Raw genomic sequence first — 18,450 nt, 5'->3', positions numbered from 1 at the left:
TCCCGCTCTGCATCATCTGATGAGTTCCAAGGGTCTGATGATCTTCCTGCTCCTCATCCCCTGATGAATTCACAGAGATCCTGCTCTTCATCCCATTAGATGCTGAAGTAACCCGTCAGGTCAACGGCAGTGGTTTCAGATCAACTGCAAGCCCAGGTATGGGTGGACTTCCTCCCTGCAGAGCTGCTGGAGTCCTCCCTCCTGGGATGTCTTCCCATGGGTGAGAGTCAGTTTGGCTCAGCTGAGACCTTCTTTCTCATTGCTGGACGATGCCATGCTGCCTGTTTCATCCTCTCCCTCTGTTCCAGAGGGCTTTTTATGCAGCGTAGCCACATTCCTAGGCATCCAGGTGGAGTTTCTTCAAGAGAACATGCACAGACTGGTGGACATTTTACAGCCCGCCATCCCTGGAAGAGTGACACTCCTGATCAGTGATGTGCTACTTGAGCCAGCGAGAGCCCTGTGGAGTACATTGGCTACGGTATACCAGTGGCTAAGTGCATTGAAAAGCACTACTTTGTTCCCATGCAGGGATTTGAGGGGTTCTCTTCTCACCTGGCCCCGAATTCCCTGGTCATAACAGCGGTAAATAACAGAGCTCAGCAGGGTGAGTTCAAGTCTGCCCCCAAAGGCAGAGACTGCAAGTGGTTGGATCTTCTGGGCAGGAAGATCTATACTTAATCGTCCCCACTGTGATGTTGCACTCCATATGTTTATGGAAATATGTTTATGAGTGTGAATATAATGTAACTGGAATATGCTTTCTGCCAAAGGTCTCTTGTAAGGTGTCATTACAAAGCTTATAATCTACTGAGTATGTTCATCCTATTTGTATGGATGTATCATTCTTGTATCTGAAGCTAGAAATATGAAGTATTACTCTGAAGTCCTATTGTAATTATGCAAAATGTGGGCCATTAATAGTAGCTTGAAATCTTGATGGCTCCCATTGACTAGGACAATTGGTTGTAAATGGCTCTGTTTACTTACAAGTCTTCCTGTGTTCATGTGAGTCAGCCCAGGAATAATGGAGGCTTGGGGTCTCACAGGACATGTGACCATGTCACCTGGTATTGGAATCCATCTTAAACCTGGTGCTTTTCCATTTAGAAGGAGGGGTGGGAACCCAGAGAGACAAAAGATTCTCTCCTTGTGCCAAAGATATAAAAGGGAGTGGAACAGAATGAAGGGGGCTGCCAGTCATGAGAGAGCCCCTAGTTACCACCTGAGCTGGAACTAACAAGGATTGTACTGGGGAAAGGACTGGGCCCAGATTAGGAAGAAGTCTAGTCTGTGAAAGAAGCTTATTGGAACATCTCTGAGGGTGAGATTTACCTGTATTCAGTTTCTTAATGTATTAGGCTTAGACTTGCGTGTCTCAGAATGACTGGTTTATTTTGCTTGGTAACTTACTTTGTTCTGTCTTTTATTACTTGGAACCACTTAAATCCTACTTTTTAATACTTAATAAAATCACTTTTGTTTATTAATTAACCCAGAGTAAGTGATTAATACAGTTGTGCATATCTCTCTATCAGGGCAGACAATTTATGAGTTTACCCTGTATAAGCGTTATACAGAGTAAAATGAATTTATTTGGGGTTTGGATCCCATTGGGAGCTGGGTGTCTGGGTGCTGGAAACAGGAGTACTTGCTGAGCTGTTTTCAGTTAAGTCTGCAGCTTTGGGGCATGGTTTAGACCCTGGGTCTGTGTTGCAGCAGGCTTGCGTGTCTGGCTCAACAAGACAGGGTTCTGGAGTCCCAAACTGGCAAAGAAAACGGGCTCAGAGGAAGTTTCAGCACATCAGGTTACGGTCCCAAGGGGGTCTCTGTGACCGAACCTGTCACACCCACAAATGAGCAAAATCAGCACGCTTTGCTATCCAAATATGATTTCCTCAATTGGTCAGCCATGTCTAAATTCGAGGACCAGTTGCCTGAGGCCTTGCATAGGAGTTGAGTGTTGGTTGAGGAAGACTGCTTGATGGCTTAAACATCCCAGCAGTCTGCCCTTGATATTGTGGACACTTCAGCCAGGGTCATGGTCTTCGCAGTAACTATGAGGAGGACTTCCTGGCTGCACAACTCTGGGATTGCTCTGGACATCCACCCAGCAAGCCATTGAGGACTTTCCTTTTGACAGCTGAGTCTTGTTCTCAGACAAGACTGACGACAGTTTGCTCTACTTCAAGGATTCCAAGGGCTGCCTTGAGGTCCTTGGGAGTGAACACACTGTCCTCACAAAGGTGCCACTATGGGGCACAGCAGCAGCATTCCTTTGTACAACCTTCTCTCCCTGAAACAGCGGGACAAAGGATAAGATTCCATAAGAGGAAGCAGCTGGGCTCGGGCTTTGGACATTTCACATGCCCAATCCCCACAGGCTGAATGCCCATTTTTACTTCTTTGTTCGGGGCACTGGTTCATCATTACTCCATCCCCTCCATCTCCCTATCCCTTTGGGGACAAGCTGGCCCACTTTTACAATTCTTGGGACTTGATTACCTCAGACAGCTGAGTCCTAGACACTGTCTGATCAGACTATGCAATCCAGTTCCATTCCATGCCCCACCCTCCTTTCCACTTCCCTTCCCTGTCCCTCTTCAGGGTCCTCTTTCATGAGACACTGCTCCTCAAGCAGGTCAGCCCTGTTGAAGTTTGGAGTGGCAGAGGAAGGGCCACGACTTTTACTCCCGGTACTTCCTGATATCAAAATCCAAGGGTGGGAAAAGACCTATTCTTGAACTTTGTGGCCTCAACAAATCCATTGAGTGCATGAGATTCCTCATGGTTATTCTGTTGGCTATCCTCCCCACACTGTCTTAGAATGACTCGTTTGCTGCCCTGGACCTTTAGGATGCTTACTTTCATGTGTCAAGTATCAGAGGGGTAGCCGTGTTAGTCTGAATCTGTAAAAAGCAACAGAGGGTCCTGTGGCACCTTTAAGACTAACTTTCATGTGGTCATTCTGCTGAGCCACAGGAAGTTTCTGCATTTTCTGGTGGTAGGATGCCACTTTCAGTATACGCTTCTCCTGTTTTGGCCTCTCTTCTGCCCCTTGAGTCTTTACCAAATGCATGGTGGTGGTCATGGCATATCTCCGGAGGAAGGAAATCGACAACTTCCCGTACCTCAATGACTGGTTGCTGAAGGACAGCTCCAGAGAGGTGGTTCTTGCCCATGTGCCACCATGTTGCGTTTTCTTGACTGTCAGACTCATTTTAAACACTGCATAGTCAACTTTGTTTGTCCACTCAAAAATGCAGTTCACTGGGGCCCTTTTGGATTCCACAAGGTCGAGGGTGTTCCTGCTGACCAACTGCTTTCAGGCAATTCAACAGCTCTGCCTCAGTCTGCAATCTGAGCCTTCCATGACAGTCCATCTGTGTCTGAGCCTGTTGGGATATGTGTCCACTTGTACACAGGTGATCCAGTTCACCAGGTTGCACCCTCGCCTTCTTTAGATGAGGCTCAGGATGGTTTACTGCCCTGCTCTGTATTCTCTGGACAGGTTGGTGCACCTTCCTCCACCAGTCCTAAATTACTTGCACTGCTGGGAGTCCTCACACAATGTGTGCCAAGGAGTCCCCTTTACTTGGCTCTTTCTGACCAAGTTAGTGGTTACCGATGCTTCCCTTCTGGGTTGGGGGGTGCATCTGGACTCGTTGAGGGTGCAGGGCCTGTGATCAAAACAGGAAGCCTCACTCCATATCAGCATGTTGGAACTTCAGGCCATCCACAATATGTCATGCTTTCTGAGACTGCATTGGATATGCAGTGGTTCACATACTCCCTGACAATACCACTACCATGTACTATGTGGACAAAAAAGGGAGTGGGTGCAGTCCAGGTTATTCTGTCTGGAGGTGATCAACCTGTGGCAATTTTGCATCAAAGTCAACATCACTCCTGTAGCAGTCCATTGGCCGGTGGTACAAAATCATCTTGCAGACCATTTTAGCAGAGTATTCTCCCTGAGCCGTGAGTGGTCCTGAAAGGAGAGTGTTCTCTGAGTCATCTTTGCAAGATGGGGCATCCCTGCAATTGATCTCTTTGTGACAAGGGAAAACAGGAAGTGTTGACTATTCTGCCCTTGAGGGGGCCTCAACCTTCACTCCCTCTCCGAGGCCTTCCACTGCAGCTGGTGGTAGACTCTTCTGTATACCTTTCCATCTATTCCAATCATTCCTTAATTCATCCTCATGCTTAAAGTGAATTGGGCCAAACTCATCCTGGTTGCTCCAAGACAGGGCTGGTTTTCAGATCTCCTTGCTCTGTCAATTCAGCTTCCCATACCTCTTCCTCTCCATCCCGATCTGCTCATTCAGAAAAGTGGCTGCACCCTCCATCCTGTGATCAGCTCCCTGCACTTCACAGCGTGTCTACTGCATGGCTAAATGAAGAGGAAGAGAAGTGTTCGGAGGCTGTCTGACAAGTCCTACTCAGAGGCTTCCATCCAGGACATCTTGGATTACCTGTTAAATCTTCAGAAATTGGGCCTTGCACTCAGTTTGCTGAGAGTGCAGGTGGCAGCAATATCAGCGTTCCACCCCACCCCCACCCATTCAAGGGAAGTTTGTTTTTTCTGATGCCATGGTGATGAGATTTCTGAAGGGGATTCTCTGCTTAGATCCTCTGGTCTGAGAAGTGATTCCCTTGTGGGACCTAACCACAGTTCTGGCAGCTCTGATGGGTCCTCAGTTGCATCCTGTCCACTGCCCCCTGTCTCAGAAAACTGCGTTCCTGTTAGCCATCACTTCAGCAAGAAGACTTGCAGGCCCTGCTGGCTGAGTTTACACTGTTTTCCGAGGAAAAGACCTTTTATCCAAGGTGGTCTCTCCGTTTCATTTGAATCAGGCAGTGTATTTACCTGCATTTTTCCCTAAGGCTCACTCTTCCCCAGAAGAGCAGCGCCTTCCTTTTTAAAAAATGGAACATGTTAATTTGTGTCCTAAAAGGCACTATTTATTTGTCAGTGTCTGTTTAATATGTAGTAAACCATTTTCAATGACAAACTTGTTACTGTACATATAGGATTTCAGATATGGACAGCACTGAATATATATATATATATATAGTGAAGATATCTGGTTATCAAACTCCTCTAAGTTGGATGTTAAAGACATTGGGATGTATTGTGAAGGTAAAGATGTTTCAAGGTGTTTGTTCTGAATGACAGAATTTTACTAGTAAATTTGTTTTCCCTTCTGTAACATAATTTTCAAAGTTGTAACAGTGATTGCAATATGCTAATACATACACATTTTTAAAATATAAATATCTTCCTGATTTGCAAGGTGGAGAACTAAAACACAATAGCATATTAAGTACTGATAAATTATAGTCTCACAAATTGCTCTGTTTATGCTGAGACATCTTTCATTTCTGTGATTAAACCCCTACTGTATTTTAGGCATTTAGGGTCTGAACCAGCCAAAAATAGCCTCTGTGGCTGCTGGAAATTCTAGAAGCCTTTTTTGCTTGGCACCTGTGGACACAAATTATAATAGTAATAATAATACAATGCATTCATACAGTTGTCTTGACAAAAAGGCTGAGGCTCTTTTACAATTCATGCAATTAAAAACAATATTCAGTACATACCTTTTAAAGTTTGATTTAAAAATAAAACAAATTTGACTTTCCATTTATCAAAAAGAAGCCAATTACATAATTTGTCAATAAATATTAAGGGGCAAAGGTGAAATCCTGGCTCCACTGAAGTCCGTGGCAAAACTCCCTTTGACTTCAGTAAAGCAAGGCTTTCACCGCAGATTTTAAGCCTCCCTTTCTGTGCTTGCAATTTTTTAACTTTTTTAAGCCTGCTGCACACAATAGTTTGGTCTCCTGAGGGCTGTAATATTTTCGTCTAATTCTGGTAGTTGGGCTTGGTATGGAAATGCCTGGGTTGTGTTTAGTGGCTTGTTTTGTATAGGAGGTCGACTAGATGATCTGGTGGTCCCTTCTACCCTTAAACTGTAGGTGCATAATGGGAGGCCCAGCTGAAGCCCTAAAGACTGTAGTTTAAAACATTTTAATATTTTAGGTGCAGTAACTCCTCACTTAATGTTGTCCCGGTTAACGCTGTTTTGTTGTTACATTGCTGATCAATTAGGGAACATGCTTGTTTAAAGTTGCACAATGCTCCCTTATAAGGTTGTTTGGCAGCTGCCTGCTTTGTCCACTGCTTGCAGGATTCTCTGGAAGAGCAGCCCCTCCTCGTGGGGATTAGAACCAGGGGGGACCGGCAGCCCCCGATCCATCAGCTCCCCTAAATTCCCTGTAAGGTATGTAGCTCAGCAGCAGTTCAGGTCACCCTCCCCACACTGCCGTGCTGCTCCTGCCCTGCCCTCTGCCTTGGAGCTGCTCCTGGGAGCTTCCTGCTTGCTGGGGGAGAGGGGTGTTGATGTCAGGATGTCCCCCTGTTCCTGCACCCCGCCCGCTCTGTACCCTCTCTCCACAAAGTGGAGGAGGGGACAGTCACAGGGCTCGGGGACAGAAAGGGCGGGGGGAGCTTGCAGGAAGCGGTTGCTTCCTGTCTGAACTGGCTGATCTGCTTAAAAGGGCAACGTACTTGAAGTGCGGTCAGCATACTTAAATGGGCACTGCACGTCTCTCTCATTCATGTACGCACCCCCCAGCACTTTGGAAAGTCAGCATCTGTGCAGCTGTCAGGAGGAGAGAATGGTGCACCCCAGCTGGATAGCGTGGGTTCATCATCGTGTTCAGTTTTTGCAGGGAAGTGTTCATAGCTACTGCCCTGCAACTATTGTATTTCCTGCCTCTTGCCTCAGTCCATGCTGCCCTATAGAGTGTGAGGCTGTATTAACAACAGCGTATTAACCCTTGAGGGCTCAGCCGAGTGCTAGTTCATCATTTAGCAGAAAGGCATTCCATGGGAAATATTCCACCCTCTTACTCCACCACCTCAACCAAGCTTTACAATCATTCATTGCTGTACAATATTAAACTGTTTGTTTAAAATTGTTTAAAACTTATACTGTATATGTATATAATGTCTTTTGTCTGGTGAAATTTTTTCCCTGGAACCTAACCCCCCCATTTACATTAATTCTTATGGGGAAATTGGATTTGTTTAACATCGTTTCACATAAAGTCACATTTTTCAGGAACATAACTACAACGTTAATTGAGGAGTTACTGTTGTAGGTGTATAAATCAGAACAGCAGACCTTGACCTCAGAGATTCTTTTATGGAAATAATTTATCCTTAGTGCTTGAAGCATTTTTTGTAGCAGCTTTTCACAGAGTGGAATTTTGACTAAGTCTAAATGCTCATGGTAAGATAATGATATTGAGACCCCACTGAGTTTTATCGGGGTTACAGATGTTTTAATAAGATACTTTCTCAGCAAGAAAAAGTACATTAAAGGGATCTGAAAGAATTTTGCAGTTGTACTCTTCTCTGGATAGTATCCCCATAAGCAAATGAGAGGTTATGTCGTCAGCCATTTTACTATACATTTACTATACTCTGTATCTGAAATAAAGTGAGGGTATAGAGAGAAAAAAGGAGTACTTAAAGATGGTAAAGTCATTGCGGAGAAACTAAATGAATTCTTTGCTTCAGTCTTCATGGCTGAGGGTGTTAGGGAGATTCCCAAACCTGAGCCGTTCTTTGTAGGTGACAAATCTGAGGAATTGTCACAGATTGAAGTGTCATTAGAGGAGGTTTTGGAATTAATTGATAAACTTAACAGTAACAAGTCACCGGGACCAGATGGCATTCACCCAAGAGTTCTGAAAGAACTCAAATGTGAAATTGCGGAACTATTAACTATGGTTTGTAACCTGTCCTTTAAATCAGCTTCGGTACCCAGTCACTGGAAGATAGCTAATGTAACGCCAATATTTAAAAAGGTCTCTAGAGGTGATCCCAGCAATTACAGACCGTTAAGTCTAACGTCAGTACCTGGCAAATTAGCTGAAACAATAGTAAAGAATAAAATTGTCAGACACATGGAAGAACATAAATTGTTGGGCAAAAGTCAACGTGGTTTCTGTAAAGGGAAATCCTGTCTTACTAATCTGTTAGAGTTCTTTGAAGGGGTCAACAAACATGTGGACGAGGGGGATCCAGTGGACATAGTGTACTTAGATTTCCAGAAAGCGTTTGACAAGGTCCCTCACCAAAGATTCTTATGTAAATTAAGTTGTAACAGGATAAGAGGGAAGATCCTTTCATGGATTGAGAACTGGTTAAAAGACAAGGAACAAAGGGTAGGAATAAATGGTAAATTTTCAGAATGGAGAGGGGTAACAGTGGTGTTCCCCAAAGGTCTGTCCTAGGACCAATCCTATTCAATTTATTCATAAATGATCTGGAGAAACGGGTAAACAGTGAGGTGGCAAAATTTGCAGACGATATTAAACTGCTCAAGATAACTAAGACCAAAGCAGACTGTGAAGAACTTCAAAAAGATCTCACAAAACGAAGTGATTGGGCAACAAAATGGCAAATGAAATGTAATGTGGATAAATGTAAAGTAATGCACATTGGGAAAAATAACCCCAACTATACATACAATATGATGGGGGCTAATTTAGCTACAACTAATCAGGAAAGAGATCTTGGAGTCATCGTAAATAGTTCTCTGAAGATGTCCACTCAGTATGCAGCGGCAGTCAAAAAAGCAAACAGGATGTTAGGAATCATTAAAAAAGGGATAGAGAATAAGATAGAGAATATCTTATTGCCCTTATATAAATCCATGGTACGCCCACATCTTGAATAATGCATACAGACGTGGTCTCATCTCAAAAAAGATATACTGGCATTAGAAAAGGTTCAGAGAAGGGCAACTAAAATTATTAGGGGTTTGGAACGCGTCCCATATGAGGAGAGATTAAAGAGGCTAGAACTTTTCAGCTTGGAAAAGAGGAGACTAAGGGGGGATATGATAGAGGTATATAAAATCATGAGTTGTGTGGAGAAAGTGAATAAGGAAAAGTTATTTACTTCTTCCCATAATATAAGAACTAGGGGCCACCAAATGAAATTAATGGGCAGCAGGTTTAAAACAAATAAAAGGAAGTTCTTCTTCTACACATCGCACAGTCAACCTGTGGAACTCCTTGCCTGAGGAGGTTGTGAAGGCTAGGATTATAACAGGGTTTAAAAGAGAACTAGATAAATTCATGGAGGTTAAGTCCATTAATGGCTGTTAGCCAGGATGGGTAAGGAATGGTGTCCCTAGCCTCTGTTTGTCAGAGGGTGGAGATGGATGGCAGGAGAGAGATCACTTGCTCGTTACCTGTTAGGTTCACTCCCTCTGGGACAACTGGCATTGGCCACTGTTGGCAGATGGGATACTGGGCTGGATGGACCTTTGGTCTGACCCAGTATGGTCATTCCTATGTTCTTATGTTCTTAGAGGAAAATACTATTGAAAGTGCCAGTTTTGTGTTGCAAGTAATTGTGTATACCAGGGATCGACAATCTTTGGCACGCGGCTTGTCAGGGAAATCGGCTGGTGGGCCGGGACAGTTTGTTTAACTGCAGCATCCGCAGGTTCAGCGATCGCAGTTCCCACTGGCTGCGGTTTGCCATTCCAGGCCAATGGGGGCTGTGGGAAGCGGCGCGGGCCGAGGGATGTGCTGGCCGCCGCTTCCCGCAGCCCCCATTGCCTGGAACGATGAACTGTGGCCAGTGGGAGCTGCGACTGGCCGAACCTGTGGACGCTGCAGGTAAACAAACTGTCCCAGCCCGCCAGCGGATTTCCCTGACGGGCCGCAGGCCAAAGGTTGCGGATCCCTGGTGTATACTTTGGTATATGTGAATGGGACAACTTTATGTTCAGAACTTAGCAGAAGGTAGGGGTGTGTGTGTGTGTGTAAACTTATATATAAATATAGTTCTTCTTCGAGTGATTGTTAATGTCCATTCCAAGCAGGTGTGTGCGCGCCGCATGCACGCCAGCCGGAAGATTTTACTATAGCAGCGTCCGTAGGGTCGGCTTCGGCGCCCCCTGGAGTGGTGCCTTCATGGCGCTGTATATAGGGGCCAGCCGACCCTCCACCCCCTCAGTTCCTTCTTACCGCCGGTGACGGCTAGCTGGAACTTCGCTTGCTCTTCAGCAATCGTGGCAGTGTTCCGTTGTTGTTGTAAATAGTTAGTTTGTTGTTTAGTGTTAGCTTAGTTAGATAGTAGTTGGGGGGGGTTTTCCCCAAGTTTTTGTTGCCCCGCTTGGACATGCCCGGGTCCCCAGGGTTCAAACTCTGCCGGGACTGCGGGAAATTCATGCCGAAGAGTGACCCGCACTCTTCGTGCTTAAGGTGCCTAGGGGAGAGCCACCAAAGAGATAGGTGCAGTATCTGCAGGGCTTTTCACCCCAGGACTCTCAAAGATAGAGAGCAGACACTTAAAGTCCTCCTAATGGAGGCGGCCCTGCGGCCGCAATCAAATCCCGGGCCTACCGAGCCGGCACCCAGCACTTCATCCTCGGTGCGCAGTGCCCCAGCACCGGCGATAAGTCGTGAGGCCAAGGCCCCCAAATCCCAGCACTGGAGAGAGTCGGCACACAGGAAACCAGCCTCGATGAGATATCGTTCCCCATCGCCAGTGCCAGTTAAAAAGAAGAGGCCTGTGAGGGAACACTCCCCCCACCGAGACTCTAAGGGGCTGGCGCCGTCCATGAGTGCTACAGGACAGTCCACGCCGTAGACCCATTCGGCCATCCCGTTGACTCCCGCCCCGGAGAGGGTACGGTCGAGTCCGGACAGGCCTAGATCCCCAGATATGATGGAGGAAGTGCACCTCCCATCGACGCCGGAGGCGTTTGAGGCTGCCTCAGACCTCTTGAGCCTCCCGGTGCCGGCGTCGCTGCACCAGTGCAGAGAACCTCCGGCTACCACTCGACCCCATTATCAATCTAGGGGCAAACCGGCAATGCTCTCGCCACGCTCCCCATGCCGCGCCACTCTAGCTGCACCGGTGCAGACAGCACCCTCTCCGGTGACAGTGGGTACCGCGCCTCCTATGTCCTCCTACTCAGAGACTTCGGACTCGGAGGTGGACTCGTACCGCTCTAACAGATCGAGGAGTAGGTGATCGTCCTGGCGTACGAGTACCCAACCGTACCCACCGCAGTGGCAGCAGCAGTGGCAACTGTGCCCCCCCCAGTGGCTGTTCTGGACGCCGTGGGCCTATCACCAGTCAGTGGGTCAGGTGTATGGACCCCGCTCACGAGCCGCATCTGTCCCTTCGACGTCGGCGGCCCCTCCGCTGATGCCACCACCACCGGCACCGCCGTCTGACAGGAGTGTGCCACAAAGGGACACGGCACCGCCTAGCCAGACAACGGCACCGACGGGGACCTTGCTCCCAACACTGCAGGCACCGTCCAGCATGCCTTGTTGCACGGTGTCGACCCCGGTACCGGCCGCGGTGCCACATCCTGAGCCCGCACCGGTCGCGCAGCCTGAGTACCGTGTGCCGCAGGCCCTCGTAGAGGGAGAGGGGGTAGATGAAGGCCCTCTTCAGGGGATCTCTTCCTCCTCATCTCCGGATGAGGCAGTAGCGGGAACTTCAGCAGCACCGGCACTAGAGGACAATAGGATCCTCAAACAGCTGCTTACTCGAGCAGCCCAAAGCCTCTCGATCCAGACTGAGGAGATCGAGGTGGATACAGATCTGGTGGTGGACATCCTGACCCTGTCAGGCCCATCCAGGGTAGCCCTACCTCTCATAAAGACCATTACGGACACAACCCGCACCTTGTGGCAAATTCCAGCCTCATTGGCCCCTATGGCTAAAAGGACTGAGAGGCGATATTTTGTTCCATCCAAGGGCTATGAACATCTTTATACACACCCTCCCCCGGACTCCCTAGTGGTAGATGCGGCCAACCAGAGGGAACGCCAAGGGTTTCAGGGAGCTACCCCCAATAATAGAGAGGCCAAAAAGTTGGACCTGTTCGGGCGCAAGGTATATTCAACGGAGGGCCTGCAGTTGCGCATTGCCAATCAGCAAGCCATAGTGAGCCGGTATGGACACAACACGTGCTCGGCTTTGTCTAGGTTCGCGGACCTCCTTCCACAGGAGTCGCGAACCGAGTTTTCAGCCCTGGTTGAAGAGGGGAGATTGATTACCCGGGCTTCCCTCCAGGCGGCTTTGGACGCGGCCGATTCAGCCTCATGCACGTTGGCGACCTGGTCTGGTCATGAGGCGCGGAGCCTGGCTTCAAGTTTCCGGCCTCCCTCATGAGGTCCAACAAACGATCCAAGACCTCCCCTTCGAAGGGCCCACGCTCTTCTCGGAGAAGACTGATAGGCTTCATAGCCTAAAGGATTCACGGACCACCTTCCGTTCATTAGGCCTACACACCCCGGTCACCCAGCGTAGGCAGTTCAGGCCACCACAGGCCCCACGGCCGTACCAGCCTCAAAATCGAGGGGATGCCTTGCACAGAAGGGCAAGGACGGGCAGGAGGAGGCAACAACAGCAGTCCTTCTGCCAGTCATCTGCCCAACCAAGGCCTACACAGGGGCCTAGACCACCATTTTGATGGCTTGGTCGAGGACGACCTCCCAGTCAGAACCCTAGATCCGTCCAACCTTACCTTCTCGTCACATCTGTCCCCCTTCTATCGTGCGTGGGCCCGGATCACATCAGACGCTTGGGTGCTTCGCACGGTAGAGAGGGGATATTCTATCCAGTTCTCCTCCCTCCTGCCCCACCAGCCCCCCTCCCCAACCCTCTTCAGGGACCCCTCTCACAAGCAACTTCTACTTCAAGAAGTTCAGTCCCTCCTCGCATCAGGGGCAGTAGAGGAGGTTCCTCAGGAGCTACAGGGCAGGGGCTTCTATTCTCGCTATTTCCTAATACCGAAAGCGAAAGGGGGCCTCAGACCTATTCTGGACTTGCGGCGTCTCAAGAAGTTTGTAAAGAAGCTCAAATTCCGCATGGTCTCCCTGTCCTCCATCATTCCTTCCATGATGGAAGGAGACTGGTATGCTGCCCTCAACTTAAAGGACGCATACTTTCACATTGCGATAATCCCTCAGCACAGGCGTTACCTCAGGTTTCTCGTGGGCAGTGCTCATCTACAATTTACGGTTCTGCCCTTTGGTCTGTCAGCAGCCCCAAGGGTCTTCACGAAGTGCATGGCAGTCGTGGCAGCCTTCCTGCGCAGGCAGGGGATTCAGGTGTTTCTCTACCTGGACGATTGGCTCATCAAGGGCAGGACCAAGGCGCAGGTGGAGGCTCAGATGGTCTTTACCAGGCAGACCTTCCTCAAGCTTGGCCTCTTACTCAACGAGGCCAAGTCTACACTATCTCCAACCCAAAAAATCGAATTCATAGGGGCAGTTCTGGACTCGACACACGCCAGGGCATATCTCCCAGAGGCCAGATTCCGGACTACGTCCAACGTTATTCTCGGCCTCCAACGTTACCCGACCACCACTACGCCAGACTCAGACTGCGCCCACTCCAGTCCTGGTTGGCAGGGGTTTATCGGCCAGTCAGGGACTCCCTAGAATCAGTGGTGACGTTACCTCGGCCGGTGTTGGATTCCCTTCAGTGGTGGCTCGACCCGTGGGAGGTCTGCACGGGAGTGCCTTTCCTCGACCCCGAGCCCTCCCTATCCCTGGTAACGGACACATCGGATCGGGGATGGGGTGCACATCTGGGCGGCCTCAGAACCCAAGGCCTTTGGTCACGAGAGGATCTTTCGTTGCACATCAATGTCAGGGAATTACGAGCGGTGCGCCTCGCATGCATAGCGTTCAAATCCCAGCTGGCAGGCAGGTGCGTTTCTGTCCTCACGGACAACACTCCAACGATGTTCTATATCAACAAACAGGGTGGTGCTCGCTCCTCTCCCCTGTGCCAGGAGGCCCTCGCATGATGGGACTTTTGCGTACAGAACGTAATTCACCTGACAGCGTCCTACCTCCCGGGGACGCACAACGGGCTTGCGGACGCCCTCAGCCACTCGTTCCAGGGTCACAAGTGGTCTATCCGCTGGGATATAGTACTCTCAATTTTCCGGCTCTGGGGTCATCCCCAGATGGACCTGTTTGCCTCCAGCAAGAACAGGAAGTGTTGTCAATTCTGCTCCCTCATGGGCGCAGTCCGGGGTCTCTAACAGTTGCCTTTCTCCTCTCTTGGGCAGACGGGCTATTTTACGCCTTTCCCCCGATTCCCATGGTTCACAGAGTAATCCTCAAGGCCCGCAGAGATCACGCTCGGCTTATCCTGATAGCGCCTGCGTGGCCGCGCCAGCAATGGTACCCGTCTCTCCTGCACATGTCTATGCGGGTGCCCCTCAGGTTGCCCCTACTACCAGACTTGATCACACAGGATCGCGGTCGCCTCCTTCACCCGAACCTGGAGTCACTCCACCTTACAGCCTGGATGCTCCATGGCTAAACCCCGTGGAGATGCAATGCTCTCATCAGGTCAGGCAGGTCCTTCTTGGCAGCAGAAAGCCTTCAACAAGGACCACGTACTTGGCCAAGTGGAAGCGCTTTTTGCTTTGGGCCACACAACGGGGTCATGCTCCCTTGCTCGCCCCGATCCCTCTTATCCTGGACTATTTACTATATCTCAGACACCTGGGACTGACTCTCTCTTCGGTTCGAGTACACCTTGCTGCCATCTCGGCGTTCCACCCTGGAGCGGGGGGTACCTCAGTGTTTGCAAACCCACTCGTTGGTCGCTTCCTCAAGGGCCTTGACAGGTTGTTCCCGCACATTCATCAACCCATCCCTGCTTGGGACCTCAATTTAGTCCTGTCCATCCTCACAGGCCCCCACTTCGAGCCGCTGGCTTCGTGCTCGCTGTTATATCTTTCATATAAGGTCGCGTTCTTGGTGGCTATCACATCAGCCCGGAGAGTGTCGGAACTCAGAGCTCTAACATCTGAACCTCCATACACCATCTTCCACAAGGAAAGGTCCAACTCAGGACGCACCCAGCGTTCCTCCGTAAGGTGGTTTCCCCATTTCACATGGGTCAAGACATTTTTCTCCCGGTGTTTTATCCGAAACCTCACTCCTCTGCGAAGGAGCGTAGGCTGCATTCCCTGGACGTTCACAGGGCTCTCGCATTCTATATCAAAAGGACAAGATCCTTCAGGAAATCAACCCAACTTTTTGTCGCCGTGGCCGACAGGATGAAAGGGCTCCCAGTCTCGTCACAGCGAATCTCGGCTTGGATCAGAACCTGCATCCGGGAGTGCTACAGTCGGGCCAATATACCAGCCCCGCCTATCACGGCCCACTCCACAAGAGCGCAGGCCTCTTCCGCTGCGTTCCTGGCCCAGGTCCCGATGCAGGAAATTTGTAGAGTGGCCACCTGGTCCTCAATCCACACCTTTACAGCGCACTATGCCATCACGTACCAGGCCAGAGATGATGCTGCCTTTGGCCACGCAGTACTCCAGTCTGCAGTGACCTCCGACCCCACCGCCTAGGTTCGGGCTTGTGAGTCACCTTCTTGGAATGGACATGAACAATCACTCGAAGAAGAAAAAACGGTTACCTTCTCGTAACTGTTGTTCTTCGAGATGTGTTGTTCATGTCCATTCCAATACCCGCCCTCCTGCCCCTCTGTTGGAGTGTTGGCAAGAAGGAACTGAGGGGGTGAAGGGTCGGCTGGCTCCTATATACAGCGCCATGAAGGCACCACTCCAGGGGGCGCTGAAGCCGACCCTACGGACGCTGCTATAGTAAAATCTTCCGGCTGGCGTGCATGCGGCGCGCACACACCTGCTTGGAATGGACATGAACAACACATCTCGAAGAACAACAGTTATGTGAAGGTGAGTAACCATTTTTTTTATATGTAACTTTTAAAAATGTATTTTAAAACAGCAGGACTATAATCTTAAAGCAGGAAACAGAAGCGGTGTTATCAGAGGTCATTGAGCTGATTAAGCGACTAGAAGCTGAACGTAAAGAGGCTGAAGAAGCTTTGAAGCGGGAAAAACAGCGAAAGAAAAAGCTTGTAATGAAAATTGATTGCATGTCAATTTGGAGGCTTCAACAATTCCCTATAGCTGTACAAAAAGGTATTGTGATTAAAACTAACAGTTTTCATTAAGTTGTAGTCTGCCTATTATGTGGGAGAGAATAATCAAAGACAGTTAGATTGGAGTCACATTAGCTCTTCTGCCACTGCAGTAAACTATTGACTTATGGTTAGGAATTTGGTTTACTTAAACAATTATGCAGAAAAAAATTGAACATACGATGGAACAATTGAGCATTTATTTAGGAAATAGCATAAGTGTGCACAAAACAGTCTACAAATATCTCAAAGGAATGAACATTGGGAAGAGGAAGGAATTATTCAGGGTTATGCAGGGAATGTGAACTAGGAGCAAAAACATAAAATTAGACTAAAGTAAAAAAATTGTTTTTAGGAATAATTAAAATGTAGAAATACTTGGATAAAGAACTTATTAATATTTAGTAGAAGCTGTTCTGTATATTATAGGAGGTTGGAATAAATGATTTTGGTCTTTGGTACTCAAATATCTAGAACAGGGGTGGGCAAACTTTTTGGCCTGAGAGCCACATTGGGGTTGCGCAACTGTATGGCGGGCCGAGTAGGGAAAGCTGTGCCTCCCCAAACAGCCTGGCCTCCGCCCCCTCCCACTTCCTGCCCCCTGACTGTCCGCCTCAGAACTCCCAAACCATCCAACCACCCTTGCTCCTTGTCCCCTGACCGACCCCTCCCGGGACCCCCGCCCCCTATCCAACCCCCCTGCTCCCTGTCCCCTTACTACTCCGATCCCTATCCACACCCCCGCCCCTTGACAGCCACCCCAGGACTCCCACCCCCTATCCAACCACCCTCTGCTCCTCGTCCCCTGACCACCCCCTCCCGGGACCCCCCGCCCCTAACTGCCCCATGGGATCCCAACCCCTTATTCAACCCCACCCCCCTGCTCCTTATCCCCTGACTGCCCTCCCGACCCCTATCCACATCCCCGTCCCCTGAGAGGCCCCCCTGGACTCCCACTCCCAACCCTCCCTGTTCCCCATCCACTGACCGCCCACCCAGAACCTCTGCCCCATCCAACCGCCCCCTCCTCACTGAGTGCCCCCCAGTACCCCCTACTCCCTTACCCAACCCACCCGCTCACCGCCCCCTTACCAGCAGCAGGAGCTCGCAGCCGCGACACCCGGCCAGAGCCAGCTGCGCTCCCCACGCTGCCCAGCAGGAGCGGTGGGCCGGAGCGGGGCCTGCGCGGTGGCGTGGCTGCGGGGGTGGTGGGACAGCAGAGGAGGGCCGGGGACTAGTCTCCCCAGCTGGGAGCTCAGGGGCCGGGCAGGACGGTCCCACGGGCTGGATGTGGCCCGCGTGCCGTAGTTTGCCTACGTCTGATCTAGAAGGTGGTCGTAGGTTTAGGAAGTATGTGTACTGAGCAGGGGCGGCTCTAGCTTTTTTGCCACCTCAAGCACTGCAGGCAGCCTTCGGCGGCATGCCTGTGGGCGGTCCCGCGGATTTGGCGTACCTGCCACCGAATTGCCGCCGAATCCCCGGGACCAGCGAACCTCCCACAGGCATGCCGCCGAAGGCTGCCTGACTGCTGTCCTTACAGGGACCGGCAGGGTGCCCCCCGTGGCTTGCCGCCCCAGGCACGCGCTTAGAGCGTTGGTGCCTGGAGCCGCCGCTGGTACTGAGAAGTCTGTTGATATTCCTCATTGTCTTTGCTGTAAACAAAAAACCACAACACCCCACCATAGTCATCAAAAATATTGCAATATTTTATTGTTAATTATACTCAAAATTCCCTATTTACATTTATGTTGTGAACTAAAGGTGAACCATTTCATGTATTATAGTACCTTTGTTGTAACTTCTTTTTAACCGTGACAGCAGTTTAAAAGTTAAAAAAGAAAACAAGATTTTGGAAAGAAAACTCTCCTAGAATAAGAATAAAAGGTTACAAGTAGGCACTGTTTTCAGAGAAAATTTGTGTATGAAGCCTTATCTTAAACCAAAACTGTTAATTTTATAATAGTTTTTCTGTATTTTTTTTCTTTTAAGTTGTTTTTATGATTTGAAAATGATTATTATTCCTGCATCTTTATTTGGGATGAGTTTTAATACAATTAAGTTTAACTCTTTATTTTGCCTTTGTGTGACAGTAACTTATTAAACTTAAACAAAAAAGTGGTATGTTGATAATTTACCTATTCACTGTCTGATGCTTTTTTGTCTTTCCTAACCTATCATTGATAATCAGTCTGAATTTTAATTGTCGTTAGATAATGACTGATAGTGGCTTTGGAAACAGGAGACTCTGTGTTCGGGCCTTATCCACTTCCAGCGAGTGCCTTTGTCCTTCTGAGGGGCAATATGTCAGGCAAGAAAAATATAATGGTACTTTTACAAACATATTTTGAGGAAAGAGGAGGTATTTGGGTAGAAGGTCATCAGCCTCACAATTCATTCATAGTGATCTGAAACTA

The 18,450-nt window shown here is 49.0% G+C and overlaps 1 protein-coding gene across 1 annotated transcript in view; it reads left to right on the top strand.

Moving 5' to 3' along the window:
- The window catches only part of CCDC178 (coiled-coil domain containing 178), a 302,851-nt gene that overhangs the window by 10,727 nt on the left and 273,674 nt on the right, over positions 1 to 18,450 (top strand). Inside the window, exon 4 of the mRNA XM_026647335.2 lies at positions 15,844 to 16,037. Coding sequence (XP_026503120.1) covers positions 15,844 to 16,037 — 194 coding nt within the window. The remainder of the gene's footprint in view (positions 1 to 15,843; positions 16,038 to 18,450) is intronic.

This window comes from Terrapene carolina, unplaced genomic scaffold (assembly GCF_002925995.2).
Source record: "Terrapene carolina triunguis isolate 2854851 unplaced genomic scaffold, T_m_triunguis-2.0 Scaffold58, whole genome shotgun sequence".
Lineage (NCBI taxonomy): Eukaryota > Metazoa > Chordata > Testudines > Emydidae > Terrapene > Terrapene triunguis.
This window is presented reverse-complemented; position numbering and strand designations above follow the sequence as displayed.